This window comes from Vulpes lagopus, chromosome 2 (assembly GCF_018345385.1).
Source record: "Vulpes lagopus strain Blue_001 chromosome 2, ASM1834538v1, whole genome shotgun sequence".
In the NCBI taxonomy this organism is placed as follows: Eukaryota; Metazoa; Chordata; class Mammalia; order Carnivora; family Canidae; genus Vulpes; species Vulpes lagopus.
The window spans coordinates 158,619,464-158,644,223 of record NC_054825.1 but is presented as its reverse complement, the minus strand read 5'-3'; the positions used below and the strand labels follow the sequence as shown (position 1 = coordinate 158,644,223).

At 49.6% G+C, this 24,760-nt stretch overlaps 2 protein-coding genes across 7 annotated transcripts; both read left to right on the top strand.

Moving 5' to 3' along the window:
• The first annotated feature begins 1,026 nt into the window (after positions 1–1,026).
• Positions 1,027–5,637, top strand: LOC121484312 (leukocyte immunoglobulin-like receptor subfamily A member 6). The gene is made up of 8 exons (XM_041743367.1): positions 1,027–1,087; positions 1,329–1,417; positions 1,639–1,674; positions 1,837–2,121; positions 2,275–2,574; positions 2,801–3,082; positions 3,386–3,685; positions 5,357–5,637. The coding sequence occupies exons 2-8, from the start codon at positions 1,369–1,371 to the stop codon at positions 5,491–5,493; spliced, it is 1,389 nt and encodes a 462-aa protein (XP_041599301.1). The 5' UTR covers positions 1,027–1,087; positions 1,329–1,368; the 3' UTR covers positions 5,494–5,637.
• Positions 5,638–18,468: 12,831 nt separating this feature from the next.
• Positions 18,469–24,760, top strand: LOC121484308 (leukocyte immunoglobulin-like receptor subfamily B member 3). Of its 6 annotated transcripts, none has more exons than XR_005985987.1 (13): positions 18,469–18,552; positions 18,710–18,745; positions 18,915–19,199; positions 19,344–19,646; positions 19,869–20,165; positions 20,376–20,678; positions 20,958–21,008; positions 21,901–22,029; positions 22,356–22,398; positions 22,477–22,514; positions 22,710–22,762; positions 23,275–23,560; positions 23,760–23,862. XR_005985987.1 is itself a non-coding variant. In XM_041743355.1 (13 exons), the coding sequence occupies exons 1-13, from the start codon at positions 18,519–18,521 to the stop codon at positions 23,904–23,906; spliced, it is 1,764 nt and encodes a 587-aa protein (XP_041599289.1). In that variant the 5' UTR covers positions 18,469–18,518; the 3' UTR covers positions 23,907–24,760. The 6 variants fall into 6 exon arrangements, 4 of the variants coding, with proteins under 4 accessions (XP_041599289.1, XP_041599290.1, XP_041599291.1 ...); XM_041743355.1 differs by having other exon boundaries at positions 23,516–23,560; positions 23,760–24,760; XR_005985988.1 differs by lacking the exon at positions 22,477–22,514 and having other exon boundaries at positions 23,516–23,560; positions 23,760–23,852.

Here is a 24,760-nt window from a genome sequence, read left to right as displayed (position 1 = left end):
CTGCACAAAACCTGCCCACCTTTCTCCACCTCCCTCTAATTACTCCCAATATCTACACCTGCCCATCCACGTGCTGACGACCCAACTGAACTAATTTCTCCAGCCCAGCAGGGCCTGCTCCTCCCCAAAAGCAAAATCATCCCAGTTCACACCCTCCCCTCCCCAGACACACATACAAACTATGTATCTCACAGAGCCAGTCTGAACAGAGCAGACTCCTTTCAAACCTCTCAGGCCATGAAAACTACAGAATCCTCTCACTGGCTCTTCCCACCAACTGTGATAGTATTTGTGTTACAGGGATTATGTGAATGTCTCAAAAGAACCCAGAAGCACCACTTAGGGGCCAACCACCTCATCACATACTCATCAGATTAAAGTCAGAGCGTTAAGATTTCATTTGGAAATAAGAGATTGATCACTGCAGAGTGTACACACCTTCCTCCTACAGAACCTGTGCTCCAAAGTGGTCAGCTCCTCAATGCAGTAATCTGCTCACATATGACCTTCCTGACAATTTTCCTGCTTCCTGAAGGTAAAATCCAGGAACACCAGCATGTCCCCCTCTCCCTGAGGACACAGTTCTGGGAGACTTCACCAGCCAGCCCAAAGACACCACCCCTCAACACTCTTATGCTCGCCCCATCTTGTCTTGGACTCTTTACCCCAGAGGGTCCCCACAATCCTGTGACTAAGCTTGCTAGATGTCTACTTGTGTCTGAGACACTCTGTCTTTGCTTTCTCTCCTTCTCTACAGCTTACCAAACCAATGGCCAGTTTCCCATTGTCAATCGTTCGTATTGTCTGTTGTCACTAATCACAGCCCCCAGGAGTTCAGGGAAAGAGTCTGTCATCTCAACAATGAATCTCCAGTGCGTGGGGTCATGACTAGATGTGGTCACTGCTCGCTAAACACTGCTTGATCACCAGCCTCATGGAAGGAAGGAAGAAAATTTGCATTTACAGAAACTCAGAAAAAGGAAGTGTTTCACCCGGGTCATACAGATTCTGTGATAGGCAGGGGCAGAACTGGAACTGACATTGGACTGGCTCCCAGACCCTGCCCTACCTCCCCAGCCTGGACCTGGTACGATGGCCACTCTCTGGACGTGGACTCCATGAGGAAGACGCAAAGGGAGTGGGGTCTGGGGAAACTCACATCTGGTCTGCAAGGCTCCAAGGCCTGCTACTGTTGGGCCACCCTTCAGGGAGAGAAGAGCAAGACCCTCAGTGGGCTGTTCCCCTTCCTGTGAGGCTGGTCATGAGGGCCCTGTGACTGAAAAAGGGCCTGGTCCATGTTACACCCCATGCATCTGTCCATCCTGCAGGCTCTGGGGACTTTATAAGCTGTCTGAACCTCTGGGGACCATGGAAGGCAGCGCCAGAACCCTGAACTTCACTGCCCTTCTTTGCCTGGGTAAGATCTCTGGAAGAGAGAAGGGATGGGGTTGTCTTCTCCCTGCCCCAGGTCCTGGTTCCTGAGAGACCCCAGGTCAGGGAAGATCTGCCAGGGGGGGCAGAAGTTCTGGGGGAGGAGTGTCCTGAGCCCCAAATGTGACCCCAGTGCCCAGGGACCCACCCAGGCCTGGAGCAACTACGTGTGGGTGGAGGGACCCATTCACAGGCACTCTCTTCCAGGGCTGTGTTGGGGACCATGGGACCAGGCGCAGGCAGGTGAGTCCTCCCCAAACATCCTGCTTCTGCCCATAACCCCAGGACAGCTAGAGGCAGAGCATCAGGGATGATGATGACCAGTGTGGGAGGGGCCTTGGGGTGGAAGGGGGGGAAAAAGGCGTGAATGGCACCTTTGCAACTATGCATCTGATTCCTTTCCAGGGACCCTCCCCAAGCCCTCTATCTGGGCTGACCCAGGCCTCATGGCCACCAAGGGGAGCCCTGTGACCCTCTGGTGTCAAACGTCTCTGCAGGCTGATGCCTACTATCTGTATAAAGAGAGGGTCTCTGGATATTTGTCCATGGAGATCTCCCAGGATTCCAAAACCAAAGCCAGTTACTCCATTGAACTCGTGAGCACACATGAGGCAGGGCGATACCAGTGTGCATATCAGAGCAGGAAGAGCTGGTCACAGCGGAGTGACTTCCTGACCCTGGTGGTGACAGGTAAGGGCAGGTGCTGACCCGACCTCTGGGGCCCCTCTTCCAGGCTGAAGAGAATGGAATGTGGTCTCAGGGGACCCCTTGCTCACAGCACAGAGTACATGGAGTACATGGGTTGACTGCCCGCTGTAACATAGCTCCCTCCTTCTCTCTCAGGACTATTTGGGGCACCCACCCTCTCAGCTAACCCAGGCCCTGTGGTGGCCTCAGGAGTGAACATGTCCCTCTCCTGTAGTTCACGTTACCCATGGTACTCATTCCATCTGCTGAAGGAGCAGGGAGCTGATGTGCCCCAACACCTGGAATTGACGATCCTTCGTGAGAGGTACCGGGCACTCTTCCCTGTGGGCCCAGTGAACACCTCCCATGGGGGGACCTACAGATGCTACATTTCTGAACAGTCGTACCCGTATTCATGGTCACACCCCAGTGAACCCCTGCACCTTCAGGTCACAGGTGAGGCAGCCCCTGCTGCACCCCATCTTTCTCCTGGGCCCATATGACTGACCTAAGCCATATGCCCAATGGAGCCCTGGGAGTGATGCAGGGTGGGTGACACTGGCCTCCTAGGGCCAGAACTACAGGTTGGAGGCTTTGGGAGGGACCCACGGTAGCTTCATGTAGGCCTTGGGCCCAATGCGGGGTCTGGGTCCCCTCAGTGCCACTGTGCCCTTCCATGCAGGTGCCTACCGGGAGCCCTCCCTCTCAGCTCAGCCAGGCTCATTGGTACAGTCTGGAGACAAGCTGACCCTGCAGTGTCGCTCAGAAGCTGGCTTTGATAGATTCGCTCTGACCAAGGATGAGGAGCTCAGACCGGCCCAACATCTGGATGGTCAACCCAGCCCCGACTTCCCCCTGGACCCTGTGAGCCGCACCCACGGGGGCCGGTACAGGTGCTACAGTGGACACAACCTCTCCTCCACGTGGTCAGCACCCAGTGCCCCTCTGGACATCCTGATCACAGGTGAGGAGTCCCCTGCCCCATGTCCTGTCTGCTGAAGGCTCAGGGGCCACTGTCACCCCTGGGTGATGGGGTCCGGGGAGAGGGTCAGGAGCACAGGCTCAGATGGGGCCATGTTCTAGGGACAGGGGCTGAAAAATGGCCGGTGAGGGTCATGGAGATGAAGGACATCCACTCAGAGAGACAAGAGGAGCTGAGAGGGGTCCCACACAGAGTCTCTGGAGAGACGAAGGTGGTCCCCCAGCTGGGTCAAGGGCGTATGTGGAGAGGCAGGCCTCTACACATCACGACCTTCCTTTTCCCCAGGAATATACCCAAAACCATCCCTCTCAGCCCAGCCTGGGCCTTCAGTATCCTGGGGAGAGAATGTGACCCTGCAGTGTCGCTCTGAGATCTGGTTCAATACCTTCCACCTGTCCAAGGAGGGGTCCCTTGCTCCTCCCCAGCACCTTCATCTGCAGGATACAGCTACACTGTATGAGGTCAACTTCACCCTGAATCCTGTGACCTCAGACCACCAGGGGACCTACAGGTGCTACAGCTCACACAACTCCTCCCCCTATCTGTTGTCAAGTCCCAGTGACTCCCTGGAGCTCCTTGTCTCAGGTGAGAGGTCCACTCATTTGTCCTTTGAGGGCCAAGATGCTCGGGTCATTGGCCTGTCCTTGCAGAGATCTGGGCTGGGATGGAAGAGGGAATTAAAGAGCCCAACCACTGGATGATCCTTCTTATCAAGAATAAAAAAAGAGTCCATGCCATGTTCATGTCTTACCTACACCAGAGGAAAAGAGGCAGAGCCAGGCGAGTGTGGGGAGGAGACTGAAGACTATAAAGGAACTGTGAGGAGGTACGGTGGGGTGAGGAGAACAGAGAGAGCCACCACAGCCCCACAGCCTGCTTCTTGTTCCAAGCAGCATTTGGAGACTGCAGGCCCTCACCCCATGGACAATCTTCATGTCTGCTGGGCTAGAGTCTTCTTAGCCTGCAGGAAACACAGCTTTCCCAGGCCTAGGCTGAACTTTGCTGATTCTCTGCACTTTAAATGTTTACAGTGCAGTGGTTCCACAGGACCTGGGGCCAGGAGAGGGCGCTTGAAGGGGGGGGCATCACATCTGCAGCAGCACTGAGCTCATGGGGGATCCACTGGTTGTCAGTGGGAGAGGAAAAGCATGAAGGAGGGCAGCCCAGGTGGCTCAGCGGTTTAGCGCTGCCTTCAGCCCAGGGTCTGATCCTGAAGACCAGGGATTGAGTCCCACATAAGGCTCCCTGCATGGAGACTACTTCTCCCTCTGCCTCTCTCTCTCCCTGTGTGTGTGTGTGTGTCTCTCATGAATGGATGAATAAAATATAAAATAAAATGAGATTTTTTTTATAAAAAGAAAAAGCGTGAAGGAGCCAAATCAAGGTGCACAGAGGTGTGGCCTCTGTCTCTGTCCTTGGTGCTGATATCTAGAAAGGAAGACTACAATGGCACCTGTGGAAACAGGACCCAGATATGTAGAGCCAGAGGAAAGGGTGCCTCCCATTTCCAGGTTAGGAGGCTGGGGAATCTCTGTAAGTCATACCTGCAGCTAAGTTGATCATCCATTCTTGATTAAGACATTGACAAAATTCTCTTCAGATCTGAGACTTTGTTCTCCCTGTTAAATTCTGAATTATCCCGGAGTTAAAAGACTAATTCAGACCTGAAATTTGATGTCCCTGACTTCTCTGGAAGAAGTTTCAGGAAATTCCTCTCTCTTGGTACCTTTTACCTCCTCTGAATGTAATAGTTAGTTGAAGATGGAAAGTGAAGTGGAAATATATAATCACAAGCCAGGGACCAGAAGGAGTTGGTTGGGTGATGTGCAGGAATGGAAAGATAGACCCAACCCCTCCATCCTCCAGGATCCTCATTCCAAGGACGAAATGTAGCCTCTGATGATCCTTTCCCCCTCCTAATTAGATGGATGGTGAGAAGCTGGAGTTACTGACTAAAGGGATTGAGATGGCATTAGCTAGTTTCAGGGACTCCCTGGACATGAGAGAAGGGACTCTTCAGCCTTCCTGTCTCCTCAACCACAAGCTCTATTTCTGACTCTCAGGACTAGCTGATACCATCAGATCATCACATCACAAGTCAGACTCACAAATGGATGAGTGATGAGGATTTCTGTGTGGGGCAATGGGCTCACAGGGTCACATGGTGCAATAAATGCAAGAGGATGGACATGCAGGGATCCCAGGGTACTTGCAGTCTTCCCTAACCACCACAACTTCCTTGTCCACAACCTCTAGCCTCAAACAGCCAAGATTATACGGTGCAGAATCTCATCCGGTTCGGCATGTCCGCCTTGGTCCTGATGGTTCTTGGGGTGCTGCTCTTTCAAGCTCAGCATAGTCAGAGAAGACCCCAAGGTGCAGCCAGGACATAACTGTAAGTGAGACAAGACCGACTGTTCAGTGAGGTAGAACATTGGAAATGACATTGAGGATATCAAGAAGTTCTGGAAGAAAATCTGGGCATAAGCTAGAGAAACAGTCTGCTGAGAATATTCTGTGTATAAACATGGTTTGGGTGCAGAAAAAGTCTGGATTGGTGCTGTAGTGCCTCATATGCAAATAAACTGTAGTCATTTCACTCCCCAGCATTTCTCCTTCCTGGCATTTCCTTGACTTTTTCTGGACTGGCTTCCATCTTTCCTCAACCTATGACATGAGACTACATCCTCCAGGATATCTCTGGGTCCACTTCATGCTCTGCTCCACTTTCATGAAATATAACTTTCTCTATTTTATTTACCGCATTCCCTGGTGTGTGCGCTCTTCGGCTCAGAACACAGATTCTGTTTTAAATAACTAAATAAATGGTAGAGCACCAAGTCCCATTTGCACTTGGGGGAGCTGCTCTGCCCCCTGCCTGGTGCAGGGCTCAGTGGGGGTTGTTTACCCCATGAGGCCCCAGGAGGAACAACCACAGTGGCAGCGGCCAGCTCTAGAGCCCAGGATTCAGCTCCCGCAGTAACTGCAGTAACTATGGAACTCTCCATCTGCAGGGCCTGGAGGCTCCGGGGCGGGGCCGCTGATCTGCTCAGCTCCGGGCAGGAGCGTCCTTGCTGTCCTGGGCCCTCCCGGCCTCTGCTTGTCCCGGGGGAGGCCGGATCCTGGGCTGTGTCCCGGTGCCCTGTGCTCCGGGGCCTGCGCTGTTGGATTCGCGCTCCCGCCCCGCAGCCCCCTCCGCGGAGCCGCCGCCTGAGCCCGTCGGAGCTGCTCCAGGTCCCGCCGTGCGCGCTGCAGCCCTTAGGGAGCTCGGCGCACTCTCCCCGGGGCGCAGGTGTCTGTTAGTGTCCCAGGGAGCCTGAGGGCATCCCCGCCCGTTCTGGGGTCCTGCTCTAACTCCCAGCGAGAGCCTTTCCGCCTGGGAAGGTTGGTGCAGCTCCTGCTTCTCCGGGAGGGAGCTTTCCTGTCCTGGGGGCACTCGCCGGGGCCTTAGCTCGGCTCCTCGCGGGGGCCCCCTCCCCCTTGGAGGCCGTTTGTTTCTTTATTTCTTCCCCACCCCCCACCCCGTCTTCCTACTTGATAGAAGCGTGAACTCTTCTCACTGTAGCATTCCAGCTGTTCTCTCTTTAAATCTCAGGCCGAATTCGTAGATTTTCAGGATGATTTGAAGGTTTTCTAGGTAATTTGATGGGGACAGGTGACTCGGGGACCCTACTCTTCTGCCATCTTGCCCCTCCTCCCAAGTCCCATTTGGAGCAGATATATCGAAAACCATTCTGTAAAACACTATCTGGACCTCTCAAGACATTCCTGGTTCAGCACATGATAAATCATATCAATTCTCCAGAAATATCATCACTGGGAATGAACACACTGGTGTTTGAAGTGAGAGCCAGATGCTGAGTTTGTAAACAGGCTTCAAGAAATTACCATTTGTTCAAAAATCCTGTTGTACTTCCTGATTTTTCGTGAAACTACCCCTTCATAGCCCACTTTAGATGGCTGTGTGAATTCACTGAATGCAGAGTTAGGAGGTGATGATTGGGGTGGTCTCCCCAAGAGAATAAGAACCAACTACAGTACACCTGCTGATAACACCCACCAATGTGTTTATTTATGTCCTTCTATTTTCAAGGTTGTGGTCACTTCTACCTCAGTGTTATGCCACAGTGTCAGGAAATCTGTGATGCCCAATCCTGGTACATCCACTGTGCAGACAAAAGAGAAAATTAACGACAAAAAGCAGCTGCAGATGCTCTTATTGTGTAGTCAGAGCCCCATTACATTTCTGGGAGTCCTAGAAATGGCTTCAGCCAATCTGGGGAGTAGAAAACAATCATCAGCTAAAAGGGAGAGACAGGCAGCTGGGGCCCACAGCTATGAATTCCATATCGCAATGTGTGTCTATGAACAATAATATACTGGTGAGAATACTGACAGGGATGCTGGTCATTTTAGAAACAAACCACAGAAATCACAATCACAAAGAATGAGTATCTGTAGCATATGTATGCAGTGGATATGGTATGGCAGTAAAAATCCACAAATTGGAACTACAAAAGGTAATACAGATCAATTTTCAATCATGACATTGAATAAATGTAAAGGAATCTGAAGAAACATGTGTGTAAGGTTATTCGGGTCCATACAGAGTTTAAGAACAGATGTTTATTATTTAAGGAGGCAGAATTAAGTTTGACTCTGTAAGGCAAAGAAGGGAAAAATCCCAGGTAATCCAGTTGGTGGTATAAGGCAATGTTGCAAGATTTTGATCAAGGTGGAAACCACCATCTGGAACACAGACAATACTCTCAAGGACTCTCCTTTGGTGACTCCTAAGGACAGTTCTTCCTGAAAAGAACCCACATCTGCCTATAACCTATGTCCATTCCCCATACACTTTAGTGAGATGGGACTCCAGTAGAATGGAGCAAGCCTGGGTCTTACCTGACTTGAGGTAGCCACAGAAGTTGCTCCTGAACCACCATAGCAAATACGTCATACGTTGGCATTGAGGTCCACTCACAACTAGATGAGTGGGCACTGTTGCAAGAATAAAAGAGAACTCCATAAAGGGGGCTCTTAGGTAGGAAGAAGCCCACCATCAGGGGCCAGGAGAAGAGTCATATTTTCTTACCACATTTCTCTGCTTTCCTGCTTTGTGCTCAGAACCACAGTGGGGTTGAACTCAGGCCACACCATGAGACATTAAATGCATATGTGCTGCCCTGGGCACTGCAGTGTTGGCTGGCCTGGGAGGCAACCCTGTGCGTGGGTCTTTGCATTCTCTGTTGGTGGGGGGAGCAGGCTAAGACACAGGTGTGCACAACTTACAGCCAACTCTCCTTCCCTTTCATATATTTTGCAAGAGCACAATCCTTTAAAAGGTAAATCAGTGACTACACACATAAGAAAAAACTACAAGTCAACATTGGTATTTGAATCATTGTGAATGAGGAACTAGAATGATGTCAGAAGCTATCTACAGAGGAATCCATGGAGCAGACCACCTACAGGATAGGAATTTTTTTAAAGATTTTATTTATTTATTAATTCATGAGAAACAGAGATAGAGAGAGAGGCAGAGATACAGGCAGAGGGAGAAGCAGGCTCCATGCAGGGAGCCCCACATGGGACTCAATCCCGGGTCTCCAGGATCACGCCCTGGGCCAAAAGCGACGCTTAACCACTGAGCCACCCAGGCTGCCCCAGGACAGGAATATTGAAAGGAATTCCCCAGTGGAGTGCAAATGCTCCTTCCACCTGCTGTTGAGCTCTTGGGGCATTCTCTGTTGGGGCCTGTAACAGAGGCTCCTGTGCTGTGGATTCTTCTGTGGGGTCTGTGACTGGCCATTCTTGCCCTGGAGGGTAGAGTGTGGGAGCTCCCCCTTCTGGCCTCCCCACTCTTTTCCAGTGAGGATTTGCCTGTATTTCCATTCTGGCAACACTCCTTTGAGACTGCCTGATCCAAATAGGAGGGCCAGTTTCAGCAGCACAGAAGCAGAAAGTTAAAACCTCTGGGGTTGGTTATCATCCTTAAGAAAACTCTCCTCACCAGACATGTCTTCTCAATCTAGATGTGGATCCTATGTAAAGAGGGACTTCTTTCTACCCTGGGACCAGCACTGTTCAAATTACACAATGATGAGCAGAGTCTGTTATCTCCATATCACTTAAAAAAAACTGGGGTGTTCACTCAGGGGCTCTTGTCTGAAAACACTAACATAAACCCTAACCTGCAAAATAACCTAAGATCTATATAGCAGAGCAGATCCACACAACATACACTGCACTGTCCCCAGAGAGTATGTCCTCATGGTCATTGCTGACTTTCTGCCACGGCTTTGGAAAATCCTCCAAGGATCTCCATTTATTTCTCATGAGATGGTCCTCCCTTCTGAGTCAGGCATTCAGGGTTCATCCTGAATGAGCGTGGGTAACCAGTCCAGATTTATTCCAATCTGAATCTTGTCCTTGCTCTATCAGTTAATTATTCACAAAATTGGGGCATGAAATAGTAAGCTTATGTTGCTCATGCATTGGGAACCTGCTGAAATATCTGAGTCTCATTCAGCTGTCTGCTTAGTTAGCTTCCACAAATCATGCACTGTCTTTGATTGACATTCTGGGTGTGACGAGGCTTTGCATCATGAATCTCTAACTACCCTGGAGACTATTTCTGGAATACTGTCCAGGTGATGGAGATGTACAAAACAGGATGAGAACACATATGATGCATCTCATTGACAGGGGTCTCAACTGTCAGCCAACTACGTCCAGTTTACTTATAAAATCAAGGAACAGGATGGACATCAGAGAGGAACATAAGCTCCACCATAATGAAGGGCAGTGAAAATACTCCATCCAAAGGATGGAGTGCAGGACGAGAAAACACTAACTCTACAGTGGGGGACATAGGAGAGCTTGAGCAGTCACATGAATATCAGAAGAGGTATATCTCACAGCAAACAATATAATCGAAGGAACAGAGTGGTGTGCATGACCAAAGGGTTTCATCTGCAGGAAAGCATAAGACTTCTCAAAGTGCACCCACCTAAAGCATAGGTTTATAACGCAAGAGACAAAAACTGCTTGAACAGGTAGGGGGTTTTGAGTTGGTGGGGCATGAGACTCAGTTGGCTCAGTTGGTGGGGCATGAGACTCTTGATCTTGGGTCTAGGTTTGAGCCCCTTTAGGCAAGGAGCCTTCTTGAAAAATTTATAAACAAATAAATAAGGTTTTCATTTTTTTACACTTTTTTTTAATTTTTATTTATTTATGATAGTCACAGAGAGAGAGAGAGAGAGAGGCAGAGACACAGGCAGAGGGAGAAGCAGGCTCCATGCACCGGGAGCCTGACGTGGGATTTGATCCCGGGTCTCCAGGATCGCGCCCTGGGCCAAAGGCAGGCGCCAAACCGCTGCGCCACCCAGGGATCCCATAAATAAGGTTTTTAAAGATATTATTTATCATTGAGAGAGGAGGAGAGAGCATGGGCACGAACTGCAGCAGAGGCAGAGGGAGAAGTAGACTCCCCTCTGAGCAAGAAGCTAGATGTGGGGCTGGATCTTAGGACCTGGGATCATGACCTGAGCCAAAGACAGACTTTTCACCAGCTGAGCCACCCAGGAATCCCTAAATAAATATTTTTTAATTTTTAAATGGTGGAGAAATCAGGTACTGTACAACCAGGAAGAGACCTTAACACTCTTCATTAAATATACACTTTACACGCAAAATGTGGCACCACCATTGCTGACTGGAGATGATCTGCAGACTACTTCCTCTCCTGGTCCACTTTCCAATATGCATCACTGTCATCAAGGGGGAGCTCTGGTGAGGAACTCTCTCCTCTGAACCCCGGAGCATCTGTACAGTTGAGTGCAGAGCTATGTCCAGCATCAACATCTGCCTGAGGAGGAAGATTAAACAAGATGGTTTGTCTTGAGATGGTAGAGTCAGAGGTCCTCCTACCCATAGGAGGGGGTATGTCAGGCAGGGCACTGCTTGTGAGAACAGAGAGCTGATCTGCGGGTCAGAAGGAGGATCCTGCCTTCCCATAGGAACAGAGGAATACTCACAACCCTAGCCCATTCCATCCCATCAACCTTCTTCATGGCTTCTCTGGGGACTATACTTTTGGTATCTCCAGGCAGCCAAGCCTTGGGAAGAGGGAGGCTGTCCTAAATCCCTGTCTCTGACACCTCACAGCCAACCACCTGGAAGAAAGCACTCAGCCTCCATCGCCCCTGTCCTGTCCACCCTACAGCCCAGTCTGAGTGCACACCTGGACACAGCTGACCCATGCAACTGCATCCACCACCTTTTCTGGGCTTCTGAGTTCCAGAGCCACCCCCTTCTCCACTTTACCACACACACACACCCATCTCTGCAACTTCCCCTCAGCATCTGTCCCTTCCCTGCCCAGAGTCCATCCATGGTCCATGCCATCCTTAGGATGAACTCCACACTCTTCCAACTGAACCCAAGGCTGTTCCCGGTCAGTGCAGATGTGATGGTCCAACCTCAGCTGCCCTTCGGCCTCCCTCCAACAAGACTGGGGCAGTGTCCAGGGACACACACACTCGTGCACATGTACATGCACACACACTCACACAACCATACTGGGACCGAGGACACAACCCTGATTTCCTGGATCAGCTTTCTGGAAACTCTTCCTCCCCAGCTCCTGTGAAAGTGGAGGCAAAGGTAATGTTTTCATTTCGTCTCCTGTTTAAGCCTGATTGTAACTCATGAGGGATGTGTGAGCTTCCTGTGATAAATCCACATACTTCACTTCGAATACCAGCTGATACTCACAGTTTGCCTTCAATTATTGTGCTTAATTATCTACTTATTTCATTTTATTTAGTCTCATTTCCATGTATTATAGCAGCTAATATGACCTTCATCAAACTGTCTGGTGACAACCATCCTTTTCTTAAATATTCTATAAAGATTGGAAGAGGTGATCACTTCTTTTGATGTATAGACACCAAAGCCAAGCTACAAAAAACACAAAGAACCAGGGAACTGCAACACTGCCATAGGAAACATCACATCTGCATTAGCTGACCATGAAAACAGTGGAGATCTGTGAACTGCCTTACAATTCATATTGCTCTGATTTTTTTTTAATTTTTTGAAATGTAGGCTCTGTGCCCAGTACTGAGGCCAACAGGGGGCTGGAACTCACTGCCTTGAGATCAAGTGTCCAATTTTTAACCTACTGAGCCACTCAGGGGTCTGCCTGACAATTCAAAGTAATTGGCTTAAAGAGCCTCTGATAACTCATCTAACACAAAGGGACCAGGAGTACGACTGACAAAGGACAGGCCCTTGGATAAATGGTGTTGAGAAAACTGGATGTCCACAGGCCACATCACAAAAATCAGCTCACGTGTATTAAAAATGTAAAGGTAAGGCCTGAAACCATAAAACTACTAAAAGAAAACACACGGGAAAAGCTTCTTGACATCGATGTGGGCAATGATACTTTTTGGATATGACACCAGAAACGTAGGCATCAAAGGCAAAAAGAGACAAGTGGGATTATCAAACTGAACATCTGCTCGGCCAAGGAATCGTCAACTGGGTGAAATGGCAACTTACAGAATGGAATAAAATACTTGCAAACCATTCATGCGGTAAGGGATAGCTTTCACATATATAAGGAACTCACACAACTCAGTTCAATATTAGTGATAATCCTAACCCTAACCCACATGAAAATGAGCAGAGCACCTGAACAGGAATTCCTCAGTGAAGACATCCAAGTGACTGGTATGTATAAATGGTGCTCAGCCATCATACATCATCAAGGAAATGCAAGTCAGAACCACAGGGAGACACCAGTTCCCACCTGGCAGCATGGCTTTTATTGGAATTACAAGTTATAACAAGCATTGGCAACAATGGAGAGGAAATGGACCCTTTGTATACAACTGGTGGGAATGAAAATTGGTGCAGCCATTGTGGAAGACCAGATGGACTCAAACAATGGAACATAAAGCAACCCTATGATCCATATTCCAGAGATCCTATGTCTGATTCTATGTCCACAGTAAATGAAATCAGATTCTCAAAGAGACTTCTGCAACCCCAGGGTCATTGAAGCATTATTCACAACAGCCAACATATGGAAACAACCTCAATGTCGGTCTACAGATGACTGAATAAAGAAAATATGGTATGTATGTGAATGGAATATTATTCCGCCTTGAAAAAGGAAGTCCTGTCATTTGGGACAACATGGGTGAACCAGGACGATGTTATGCCTAGTGACATGAGCAAGACACGCAAGGACAAGGGCAGGGTGATCTCACTGATATGTGAAATCTAAAATAGGCAAACTCCTGGATGCAGAGTCAAATAGTAGTTTCAGGGGCTGGGCAAGGGGGAGATGGGGAGATGTGAGTCAAAGGATATGAAGTCTTAGCCATGCAGAAGAGTAAGTTCTGGAGATGTAACACACAGGGATGTGCCTGCAGCAGACAAGACCCAACTGTATACTGCACACTCACTTAGAAGATGTGTCTTTTTTTTATTTGTATATTTTTATTAGAGTTCAATTTGCCAACATATAGCATAACACCCAGCGCTCATCCCGTCAAGTGCCCCCCTCGGTGCCCATCACCCAGTCACTCCAACCCCCGCCCACCTCCCTTTCTACTACCCCTTGTTCATTTCCCTGAGTTAGGTGTCTCTCATGTTCTGTCTCCCTCACTGATATTTCCCACTCACTTTCTCTCCTTTCCCCTTTATTCCCTTTCACTAATTTTTATATTCCCCAAATGGATGAGACCATGTAATGTTTGTCCTTCTCTGATTGACTGACTTCACTCAGCATAATACCCTCCAGTTCCAACCACATTGAAGCAAATGGTGGGTATTTGTCCTTTCTAATGGCTGAGGAATATTCCATTGTGTACATAGACCACAGCTTCTTTATCCATTCATCTTTCGATAGACACTGAGGCTCCTTCCACAGTTTGGCTATTATGGACATTGCTGCTATAAACATCGGGGTGCAGGTGTTCCAGCGTTTCACTGCATCTGTATCTTTGGGGTAAATCTCCAGCAGTGCAATTGCTGGGTCGTAGGGCAGGTCTATTTTTAACTTTTTGAGGAACCTCCACACAGTTTTCCAGAGTGACTACACAAGCTCACATTCCTACCAACAGTGCAAGAGGATTCCCCTTTCTCCGCATCCTCTCCAACATTTGTTGTTTCCTGCCTTGTTAATTTTCCCCATTCTCACTGGTGCGAGGTGGTATCTCATTGTGGTTTTGATTTGTATTTCCCTGATGGCCAATGATGCGGAGTATTTTCTCATGTGCTTGTTGGCCATGTGTATGTCTTCTTTGGTGAAATTTCTGTTCATGTCTTTTGGCTATTTCATGATTTTATTTTTATTTATTTATATTTTTTTATTTTTTATTTTTCTTAATAAATTAATTTTTATTGGTGTTCAATTTACCAACATACAGAATAACACCCAGTGCTCATCCCGTCAAGTGTCCGCCTCAGTGCCCGTCACCCACTCACCCCCACCCCCCGCCCTCCTCCCCTTCCACCACCCCTAGTTCATTTCCCAGAGTTAGGAGTCTTTATGTTCTGTCTCCCTTTCTGATATTTCCCACACATTTCTTCTCCCTTCCCTTCTATTCCCTTTCACTATTATTTATATTCCCCAAATGAATGAGAACATACACTGTTTGTCCTTCTCCGATTGACTTACTGCACTCAGCATAATACCCTCCAGTTCCATCCACGTTGAAGCAAATGGTGGGTATTTGTCGTTTCTAATTGCTGAGTAATATTCCATTGTATGCATAAACCACATCTTCTTTATCCATTCATCTTTCGATGGACACCGAGGCTCCATCCACAGTTTGGCTATTGTGGACATTGCTGCTAGAAACATTGGGGTGCAGGTGTCCCGGCGTTTCGTTGCATCTGAATCTTTGGGATAAATCCCCAACAGTGCAATTGCTGGGTCATAGGGCAGGTCTATTTTTAACTCTTTGAGGAACCTCCACACAGTTTTCCAGAGTGGCTGCACCAGTTCACATTCCCACCAACAGTGCAGGAGGGTTCCCCTTTCTCCACATCCTCTCCAACATTTATTGTTTCCGGTCCTGTTAATTTTGCCCATTCTCTCTGGTGTGAGGTGGGATCTCATTGTGGTTTTGATTTGTATTTCCCTGATGGCAAGTGATGCAGAGCATTTTCTCATGTGCTTGTTGGCCATGTCTATGTCTTCCTCTGTGAGATTTCTGTTCTTGTCTTTTACCCATTTCATGATTGGATTGTTTGTTTCTTTGCTGTTGAGTTTAATGAGTTCTTTATAGATCTTGGAAACTAGCCCTTTATCTGATACGTCATTTGCAAATATCTTCTCCCATTCTGTAGGTTGTCTTTTAGTTTCGTTGACTATTTATTTTGCTGTGCAAAAGCTTTTTATCTTGATGAAGTCCCAATAGTTCATTTTTGCTTTTGTTTCTCTTGCCTTCATAGATGTATCTTGCAAGAAGTTGCTGTGTCCAAGTTCAAAAAGGGTGTTACCTGTGTTCTCCTCTAGGATTTTGATAGAATCTTGTCTCACATTTATATCTTTCATCCATTTTGAGTTAATCTTTGTGTATGGTGCAAGAGAGTGGTCTAGTTTCATTCTTCTGCACGTGGCTGTCCAATTTTCCCAGCACCATTTATTGAAGAGACTGTCCTTTTTCCGGTGAATAGTCTTTCCTCCTTTGTCGAATATTAGTGGACCATAAAGTTGAGGGTCCACTTCTGGATTCTCTATTCTGTTCCATTGATCTATGTGTCTGTTTTTGTGCCAGTACCACACTTTCTTGATGACCACAGCTTTGTAGTACAACCTGAAATCTGGCATTGTGATGCCCGATTTTGGTTTTCTTTTTTAATATTCCCCTGGCTATTCGGGGTCTTCTCTGATTCCACACAAATCTTAAGATGGTTTGTTCCAACTCTCTAAAGAAAGTCCATGGTATTTTGATAGGGATTGCCTTGAATGTGTAAATTGCCCTGGGTAGCATTGACATTTTCACAATATTAATTCTTCCAGTCCATGAGCATGGAATATTTTTCAGAAGATGTGTCTAAGATGTTCCTTCCACACACAGATGCATGCTTACACACAGAGACACACACGCGCACACATGCACACACACACACACACACACACAAATGTTCACCATGTGAGGTCATGGATATATTAATTAGCTTCATTGTGGTGAATCACTACACAACATATACATATATCAGAATACCACGTTATGTACCTGAAATCTATACCATTACTATTTGTCCTTTTTAGCTCAATAAGGCTGAGACAATACTGTTTCACTGAATTACACCAAGCACGTTGGAAGTCATGTCATTTCTCATTTTAGAGAATCGCACTCAAATTTAATATGCGTATTTACATTTCTGAACAAGTGCTCATTACCCTCTCCCTTCAGGTAAGTCCAAGCTCTAGTCACGCATCACCTGTACTCTGAGTGCTCCTCTCTATGTGTGTACACCCATGTGCCTATGTACATGTGTGTGCATACGTGTGTAGTGTATGCATGTGCGTGCAGGTGTGTCTGTCTGTGATATCTTCCAATGCTTATGTTTTAGCCATTTGTCCTTCATCCTGCACCTCATCTTATCCATCCTGGGTTACTGTTCTCTTTCTTTCTTCTTTCTTTCTTTCTTTCTTTCTTTCTTTCTTTCTTTCTTTCTTTCCTTCTTTCTTTCCTTCTTTCTTTCTTTCCTTCTTTCAGAGAGAGATAGGCTGGAGTAAAGGCAGAGGGACAAGCAGTCTCTGAGCTTAGCACAGAGTCTGTCGTAGAGCTTGATATGGGGCTTGATCCCAACCCCTGAGATCATGACCGGAGCCAATAACAAGAGGCAGTTGCTTAAAAGGACTACCCACCCAGGCACTCCCTCGGTATCTGTTCTACCTGAACTTTTGGCATTCTGCTTACTGAGAGTGAACATAGTCAACTATCTAAGAACATGTAGTTCTACAAATGCCTTCCTCCCAGTCTCTCTCTATGGTAAGGTGCTTGGAAACCTTTTCTTATCTCTTTGTGCGAGTATGACTCCAGTCCTAGAGAGGAAGCTACATCTGGTGGTTCAGGGATCTACCCCAAAGCCCTCCTTCTCTCTCAAGAGGATACAGCCTAATCTTTTGCTGGAGCCCTCCCCACTGAAAAGACCCTGGGATCCCCCTTTGCATCCATAAGTGTAGAAACACCCTCCCTTCAACTCCTCCGAGGTCCCAGAAACCAATGAAGACTCAGCTGAGTTCCCTATTCCCTGCTGGGTTCCACCTCTATCTGCAAATTTCATTTCCTGCTTCTCTGCATGTGTCTGTGACTGCATACTCCACACATACTGTAAGTGGCAGTCCTGGGATTCTGAGCAGACAAGGTCTCCAGTGGGCACACGAAACAACCACCAGACTGCAGAGTCTGCCATGGGATCCCATCAACATATCAGGAACCAGCCCATGCTGGTCTTACCTGATCTGGAAACTCACTGCAACCCATCCCTTCTGGGACCTGACACCAAATTGCCACAACCACACTGGGGGTGCAGTTCAGGACAACATCCTACAGATGGGGAACTGAGGCTCAGAGCAAGGATATTACTGCCCAAGGTGATGCAGGCAGTGGATGATGCAGAATTGTTTCAAAGAAGGTCCATCTTAAAAAAAAAAAAAAAAAAGGTCCATCTTCCTTCAGAATCAGAGCCATAACCCAAAAAAATGTCCCCTAACACCTACACACAGGACCCCCTATGCGAGGATGGCTCTGCCCCAGGAACAAGGGGTATTAATGAGCTGGATAGACTTGGAAGTGTGTTCCGAGGAAGAGGATGTGGAGGATGTCACAGGAAAATTGAGAAGTCCATGGAAGCTGTGAGAGAAAGAAATACCATGCTCGGGGGACAGGAGAGGTGTTGTATTTCCTTCCTTATTTGCCTGTATTTCTCCTCAGGGCTCATTGTCTCAGTGACCTCACCTGACTTATGCAGAGATGTCACACATCTGTCTGTGCTGACATGAGCTCCACAGCACAGCAGGAACCCATGTCCCCAGCAGCACCTCGGCCTCAGGCCCCCGTCCATGGTGAGGACCCCAGGGATGTGCTGAAGATGGAGGAGACCCCATGGGGGAGGCTCTGGGAGGGAAGGACATGCCCTGATCTCCTCACCAGGACAGGACATCTCAGGAAGCCTCGGGATCCACTGCAGTGGCCTCAAGGACACCAGAGCCAGGCTAGGCCTCTGGGACTGGCTGTTCCCCTTCCTGTGGGGCTGATGATGTGATAACCCCGTGACAGTGAGGACTGGGCTCTGAGTGGCCACACCCTGTGTGTCTATCTGTCCTGCAGGCACCGAGGTCCCTCCATCTTTACAGCTGGGCCAGAGACAGGAGACGGCCATGACCCCCACCCTCACGGTTCTGCTCTGTCTAGGTGAGAGCCAAGGAGGGGAGGGAATGCCTTACTCTGGGAGGGACCTGCCCCACAGCCAGGCCCTGGCCTGTCAGAGATCCCAGGCTCAGGAGGCTCATGGAGAGGAGGGGTTCTGTCCAGGATTTGGGGCGAACCTCTCACAGGGACTCTCTTCCAGGGCTGAGTGTGGGCTCCAGGACCCAACTGCAGGCAGGTGAGTCTGTCCCCAGGGATCCCACTCCCACCTCCTCACTGGGGACAGAGAACACCCACCAGGCAGGGAGGAAAGAGATCAGCAGCTCTGGGCTGACAGAGGGTCCCCCTTTGGGGGTTTGGAAATTGGGGGTGGGGAGGGTCTTGTGACACAGCCTGTTACCTTCCAGGGAACCTCCCCAAACCCACCATCTGGGCTGAGCCAGGCTCTGTGGTCCCCTGGGAGGCACCTGTGACCATCTGGTGTCAGGGGAGCCTGAAGGCCCAGGAGTACCTCCTGTATAAAGAAAGACACTCAGGGACCTGGAACAGACAGCCTGCACTGGAGCTCAAGGACAAGGCTAAGTTCTCCATCACACACATGACAGATGTATATGCAGGACAATATCACTGTTACTATAGAAGCACCACTGCCTGGTCTAATCCCAGTGACCCCCTGGAGCTGGTGGTGACAGGTGTGAACCCACTCAGGTCTCCAGCCCAGGCTCTGCCCTCAGGAAGAGGGTCTGCTCTCAGGGTGTCGCCCTCTCACAGCCCATCCCTGGGGATCATGTGGTGGGATCTGAGCCCCATTTAACACAGCCCCTCCCCTCTCCTAGGGATACACAGCAAACCCAGCCTCTCAGTCCTGCCCAGCCCTATCGTGCCCTCAGGAGGGAATGTGACCCTCCAGTGTGGTTCATGGACAGGATTCCACAGGTTCGTCCTGATGAAGGAAGGACAACGCCAGCTGTTCTGGACCCGGAACTCCCAGCAAGTACCTAGTATGGGGTTCTGGGCCCTGTTCCCTGTGGGGCCTGTGATCCCCAGCCTCATGTGGACATTCAGATGCTATGGTTATTACAGCAACACCCCCCAGGAGTGGTCACTCCCCAGTGACCCCTTGGAGCTGTTGATCTCAGGTGAGAAAGCCTGGTTTTCATCCCATCCATGGTTTGAGGCACCAGACAAGTTTCAGGGACTAACCTACCAGGGAAGCCCCAGATGTGAGGGTGGGGTCAGGGGACCACAGGGGTCACAGGTCAGAGACTCCGAGGGTGAGGGACATAACACCTGGGGATTAGGACAGAAGAAGGGAGGTTTGAGGTAATCAGCCCCTACAATCCACGGCTGGTCTTTCCCAGGTGTGTTGGGGAAACCCTCCCTCCGGATCCAGCAGAGCCCTGTTGTGACCTCTGGACAGAATCTGACCCTCCAGTGTCTCTCTGATGTCAGCTACAACAGATTTGCTCTGTCCAAGGAGGGGGCACGTGACCTTCTTCATCGTCATGGCTGGCAGTCCCAGGCTGGGCTCTCTGGGGCAGACTTCCCCCTGGGCTCAGTGAGACCCTTCCACAGGGGCCGGTACACATGCTACGGCGGACACAACCTCTCCTCCCAGTGGTCAGCCTCCAGTGGCCCCCTGGACATCCTGGTCGCAGGTGAGGGGCCACGGTGCCGGGAAAGCCCCAGACTCTACACAGGTCCCTGTGAGGGAAGCCCAGGTGATGGTGGCCAACCTGGGAGGTGGGGTCTCCAGGGAGGGAAGAGACAGAAATACGGGATGAGGATGGGAGAGACTCAGAGGACACAGAGAGATTCAGGTCAGAACTAGGGCTGGACAGCCCCTCACCCACCCTTCCTCTCTCTAGGACAGCTCCCCTACACGCCCTCCCTCCGGGTGCAGCCAGGACCCACTGTGGCCCCAGGAGAGAATGTGACCCTGCTGTGTCAGTCACTGAGCTCTGTGGATATTTTCCTTCTGTCCAAGGAAGGGGCAACCAATCCCCCACTGCGTCTTAGATCAAAATACTCTTCTGGGCTGTACCAGGCGGAATTCTCCATGAGTCCTGTGACCTCAGCCCACAGGGGCACCTACAGGTGCTATGGCTCATTCAACACTTCCCCCTACCTGTTGTCACACCCAAGTGTCCCCGTGAAGATCCTGGTCTCAGGTGAGGGCCCCTGACCCTGTCTCCTTCATATGCCACATTGTCCTCAGAGCCCTGTGCCCACAAGAGCACGGGGCTGGGATGGAAGAGAGGGGCTCTGAGGGAGTTCACCCTTTACACTGCCCTCCCACTCCTGCCCCTTCCCTCGCCCCCGTCACCAGAATTTTCCACGTGGAGGAGGAGGAGTACCTGGGAACCTCAGGGTAAATGAAGAGGAGGAGTGTGAGCATAGACAGGGTATTTAAGGGAAGCTCCTGCCCCCCCTCCTGTCTTTTTGCCCAGGATCCTCTGGACACCATGGCCCCCCACCCACAATATCCAGCCCAACAGCTGGTGAGTTACAGGGGCGTCCGTCCAGGGGCTTTGGTTCCAGTCTCTCAGAGGTGAAAGGGGGCCGATGGGCACTTGGGGTCTCGGCTGGTGGAGGAGGCTGGGTGTTCATGGGATAGGGAGGGGTGGGGACCCATCTGGGGGAGGGGCAGCAGGTGCAGTGGAAGCACACAGGCCCTCCCCTGACCCTCTACTGACCCCAGGAGTCTCTGAGGGTAAGTGAGGGTCTCTGTCAGGAGGTAGTGGGTGGGTCATGGGGATCAGGGCTGAGTTACACCCTCACTTCATGACCCTCCACATTCCCTGTCTTGGACGTGCCTCTCCCATGTGTGGGCCTCAGTTTCCCCAAGTGTAAAAGAGAGAGTCATGGCCCAGATTAGATTTGTCCTTGGTTCTGACCATGGCTCTGACCTCTTGGGAGAGGAGGGCTCATGGGGAAGTTACCCAAGTCATGATTCTAGGTGAGGTGTCTGTCCCTCTGCAGCAGTGACAGTGATATTGTAGGGGGAGGGGAGGGGAGGGAAGTTGATGGCTGGGGGTGTTGAGGTCTGGAAGGACCCTCAGCTCAGGATGAAGATGCTGGGACAGATCCTGCCCCAAATGAGGAGCCCAGAGCCTCGGAGTGGTGACCTCACAGGGGAGGCATGAGTAGAGCACAGGGAACCTTCATCCTAACTTCATGTCCCAGCCCTGCCACCTCCACACTGGACGACCTGGGACACGTGATTGACCCCTCTGTGCCTCAGTTTACAGTCTGTGGAGCAGGTGGGAGGGACGGCAATCCCCTGCTGCATGATTGTTGTCAGAGTCACAGGTGCAAGCACAGAGCCCAGCAGGTGCCTGGCACACAGTAGGCGCTCAGTAAAATGGAATCACTGGCTCATTCATGGTATAGCTCCTGCCCAAGGTCCTAGCTGGTACCTGTACGTCCTCATCGGGGCCTCGGTGGCCTTCATCCTGATGCTCTGCCTCCTCATCCTCTTCCTGGTCCAACAGCAACGTTGGGGCAAATGCAGGAAGTCGAGTAAGAAGGGGCTGAGGCACCCCAGGGGTGGTGGTGCTCTGTGGGCTGACCCAGGGTGGACTCAGGGCAGTGGCCAGAGGGAACCCAGAGAGGTGGGAAAGGCCGATGTAGGACACTTCTACAGAATCTCAAGTCAGAGAGTCTAGACAGAAAACACCCAGGTTGGCTCCCATGTGCCAATAGAAGGCGCTCCCCTCTTTTCAATCTTGAGAGATGGAGAAACACACAGGCAATGCGGGTGAAGGGCTCCTTTCCCTGGTATCACATGGAGCGGGGAGGTTGTAACCTTCCATCCCAGAGGGATGCTGATTCCTAATGTCCGGCAGGGGATGCAGACCCAGAGCCCAAGGACAGAGGCCTGCAGGACAGGTAACTCCTGCCCACAGACCCCCAGACTCCCACCCACCCGCCCCCTGCATGCCCTCTGACACCATCTCTCCTCCCCAGCTCTGGCCCAGCTGCTACCACCCAGGAGGAAACCCTCTGTGAGAGGAAGGGGCTGCCTTGGGGGTGGGCTGGGAAGGTTTGGGGTAAGGGGTGAGGACTCAATTCCCACATGCATGACCTTAGCACCTAACCTCATCCCTGGATCCCCTGCGTCACAGCCTCCTCGTCTGGGCCTGCACCCCTGAGAGAGCTCAGGGAACCCGCCAAGACACACACCCCGTTCTACTCCACAGATGCTGCTGTGCAAGACACATGGCCTGAGGAAGGGGTCGAGCTGGACCATCGGGTGAGACCCCTGCTCCCATCTGGACCATAGGGTCCTCTTGGTGCCAAACTTAATCCGATACATGCTTCTCTGTCCTCACACCACCCTGTCTCAGCTCTGTCCCACGTGTACCCTCTCCCTTCTTGGGTACCTGGGTCATCCCGCTGTGACCTCCTGGGCCCTCCTCCCCATGTCTGGCTACCCATCCACTGTCTGACTTCTTGTTGTTGGGATGCATACCCAGATCTCAACAGGGTGCATGAAGAAGTGAATCACCCACAAGTCTCTAGGCCTCCTTCATTCATTCACTCAGCAGAGGAGCACGAGCAGTCTAATATTACCAGGCCCCACCTAGTGTTGCAAGCTCAACAGTAAGCAAAACTGAACCATACTCAGTGAGCTCTCCTTGTGGGTGTCAGACAATATGCAAAGAAGCTGCAGCATCCTCAAGCACAAAGTGAGGCTAAGAAATATAAAACAAGATATAAGAGTAGCAAGTGCAAAGGTCCTGAGGCAACAACATGGTTTTTCAGGAACATGGGTCATATAGCTGGTGCCAAATGGGCAAGAAACAGTGTCAGGAATAGAACCAGAGCCATAGAAAGAAAACATCACATGCTTCAAGGCTCAGGAAGTCCCTGCAGAGTCCAGCAGGAAAGTGATCTAATCTGCCTGAAAGTTTGAAAGCATTACTCTGGCCACAGTGTGGCAAAGTGACTGAAGTGATGGAGTGAATTCAAGGAGACAAACCTCCCCTTCACTGTCTGTCTGCAGAAGAACACACAGGATGAAGAACCCCAGGGAGACATGTACGCCCAGGTGAGCTACTCATGATCAAGTCCCAGGCAGGTCCTGCCCACTCCTGCTTCCTCCCTTTCAGGAGGATTGCAGGACTCAGAGGACAGACAAGCAGAGGAAGATAGGTGGATGGACAGTCAGGTGGGCCCTGTCTTCTCTGATCTCCCTGGCTTCTCCCCACCCCAATGCCAACCTCCCCTCTCACTCTCCCCTGCTGCAGGCTGCTGCGTCTGACACCCCCCCAGATGTGACCTACGTTCAGCTGAACCACTTGACCCTCAGACAGAAGACAAGTGCATCCTCTTCCTCCCAGTCAGGGGAGCCCCCAGCAGAGCCCAGCATGTATGCTGCTCTGGCCATTCACTAGCCCAGGAAGGACCCAGACCCCAAGAACCCAAGGAAGGCACAGGACCTGCCCATAGTGGGTGCTACCAGCCAGCCTGGACTCCTCACACAGACCACTAGGAACTCCTGGGACCCTTTGCAAGTCACCCAGTTCTGCCCTCAAAGATAGCTAATATCCCTACACTATGGAAATTAAAGCAGTGGACTTCTCAATAACCCAGGAATTTAATGAGAAAACCAAAATGGAAATGAGAGAATGTTTACACTGAGGGATAATGTAAATGTTACACATCAAACCTATGAAATGGGAAAATTAAGAACCAAATCAATGACCCAAGGTATCATACCAAGAATTTAAGGAAAAATATAGCAAATTATTCCAAATGAAGGTAAGAGGAGGGAAATTATAGTGATACAAGAAGCTACTAATGAGGACAAACAAAAAATAGAGAAGAATCAATAAACCTAAAATCTTCATTTTTGCAAATATTAATCACATGTATAAATCCTAGCTACAACACCCAAGGAACATAAAGAAAGAAGGCTTACATCACCATTATCAGTATGGCATCTCAGCCTACAGACTTTAAATCAATAACAGAATGTATTATGTTCATTTGTTATTGGTTGTTATATTATGAACAATTTTATGACAAAATATTAGAAAATGTAGATGAAACAGAAATATACGTTACCAAAAAATAAATAATTTAAAATTAAAAATGAAAATAAAAAAATAAAATAAAATAAAATAAATAAATAAAAAGAAATATACGTTACCAAAATGATGGTCACAGGAATAAATAGAAAAATCAGAATTGCTGTATGTATAAAAACATGGTGAATATGTAATTAAAATTTTTCTGACAAAGTGAA

Coding starts and splice junctions, on each gene's coding strand:
- LOC121484312 (XM_041743367.1), top strand. CDS start 1,369: ATGGAAGGCAGCGCCAGAACCCTGAACTTCACTGCCCTTCTTTGCCTG. Junction 1,675..1,836: donor ATGGGACCAGGCGCAGGCAG/GTGAGTCCTCCC, acceptor ATTCCTTTCCAG/GGACCCTCCCCAAGCCCTCT. Junction 2,122..2,274: donor CCTGACCCTGGTGGTGACAG/GTAAGGGCAGGT, acceptor CTTCTCTCTCAG/GACTATTTGGGGCACCCACC.
- LOC121484308 (XM_041743355.1), top strand. CDS start 18,519: ATGACCCCCACCCTCACGGTTCTGCTCTGTCTAG. Junction 18,746..18,914: donor CAGGACCCAACTGCAGGCAG/GTGAGTCTGTCC, acceptor GTTACCTTCCAG/GGAACCTCCCCAAACCCACC. Junction 21,009..21,900: donor AATATCCAGCCCAACAGCTG/GTGAGTTACAGG, acceptor TTCATGGTATAG/CTCCTGCCCAAGGTCCTAGC.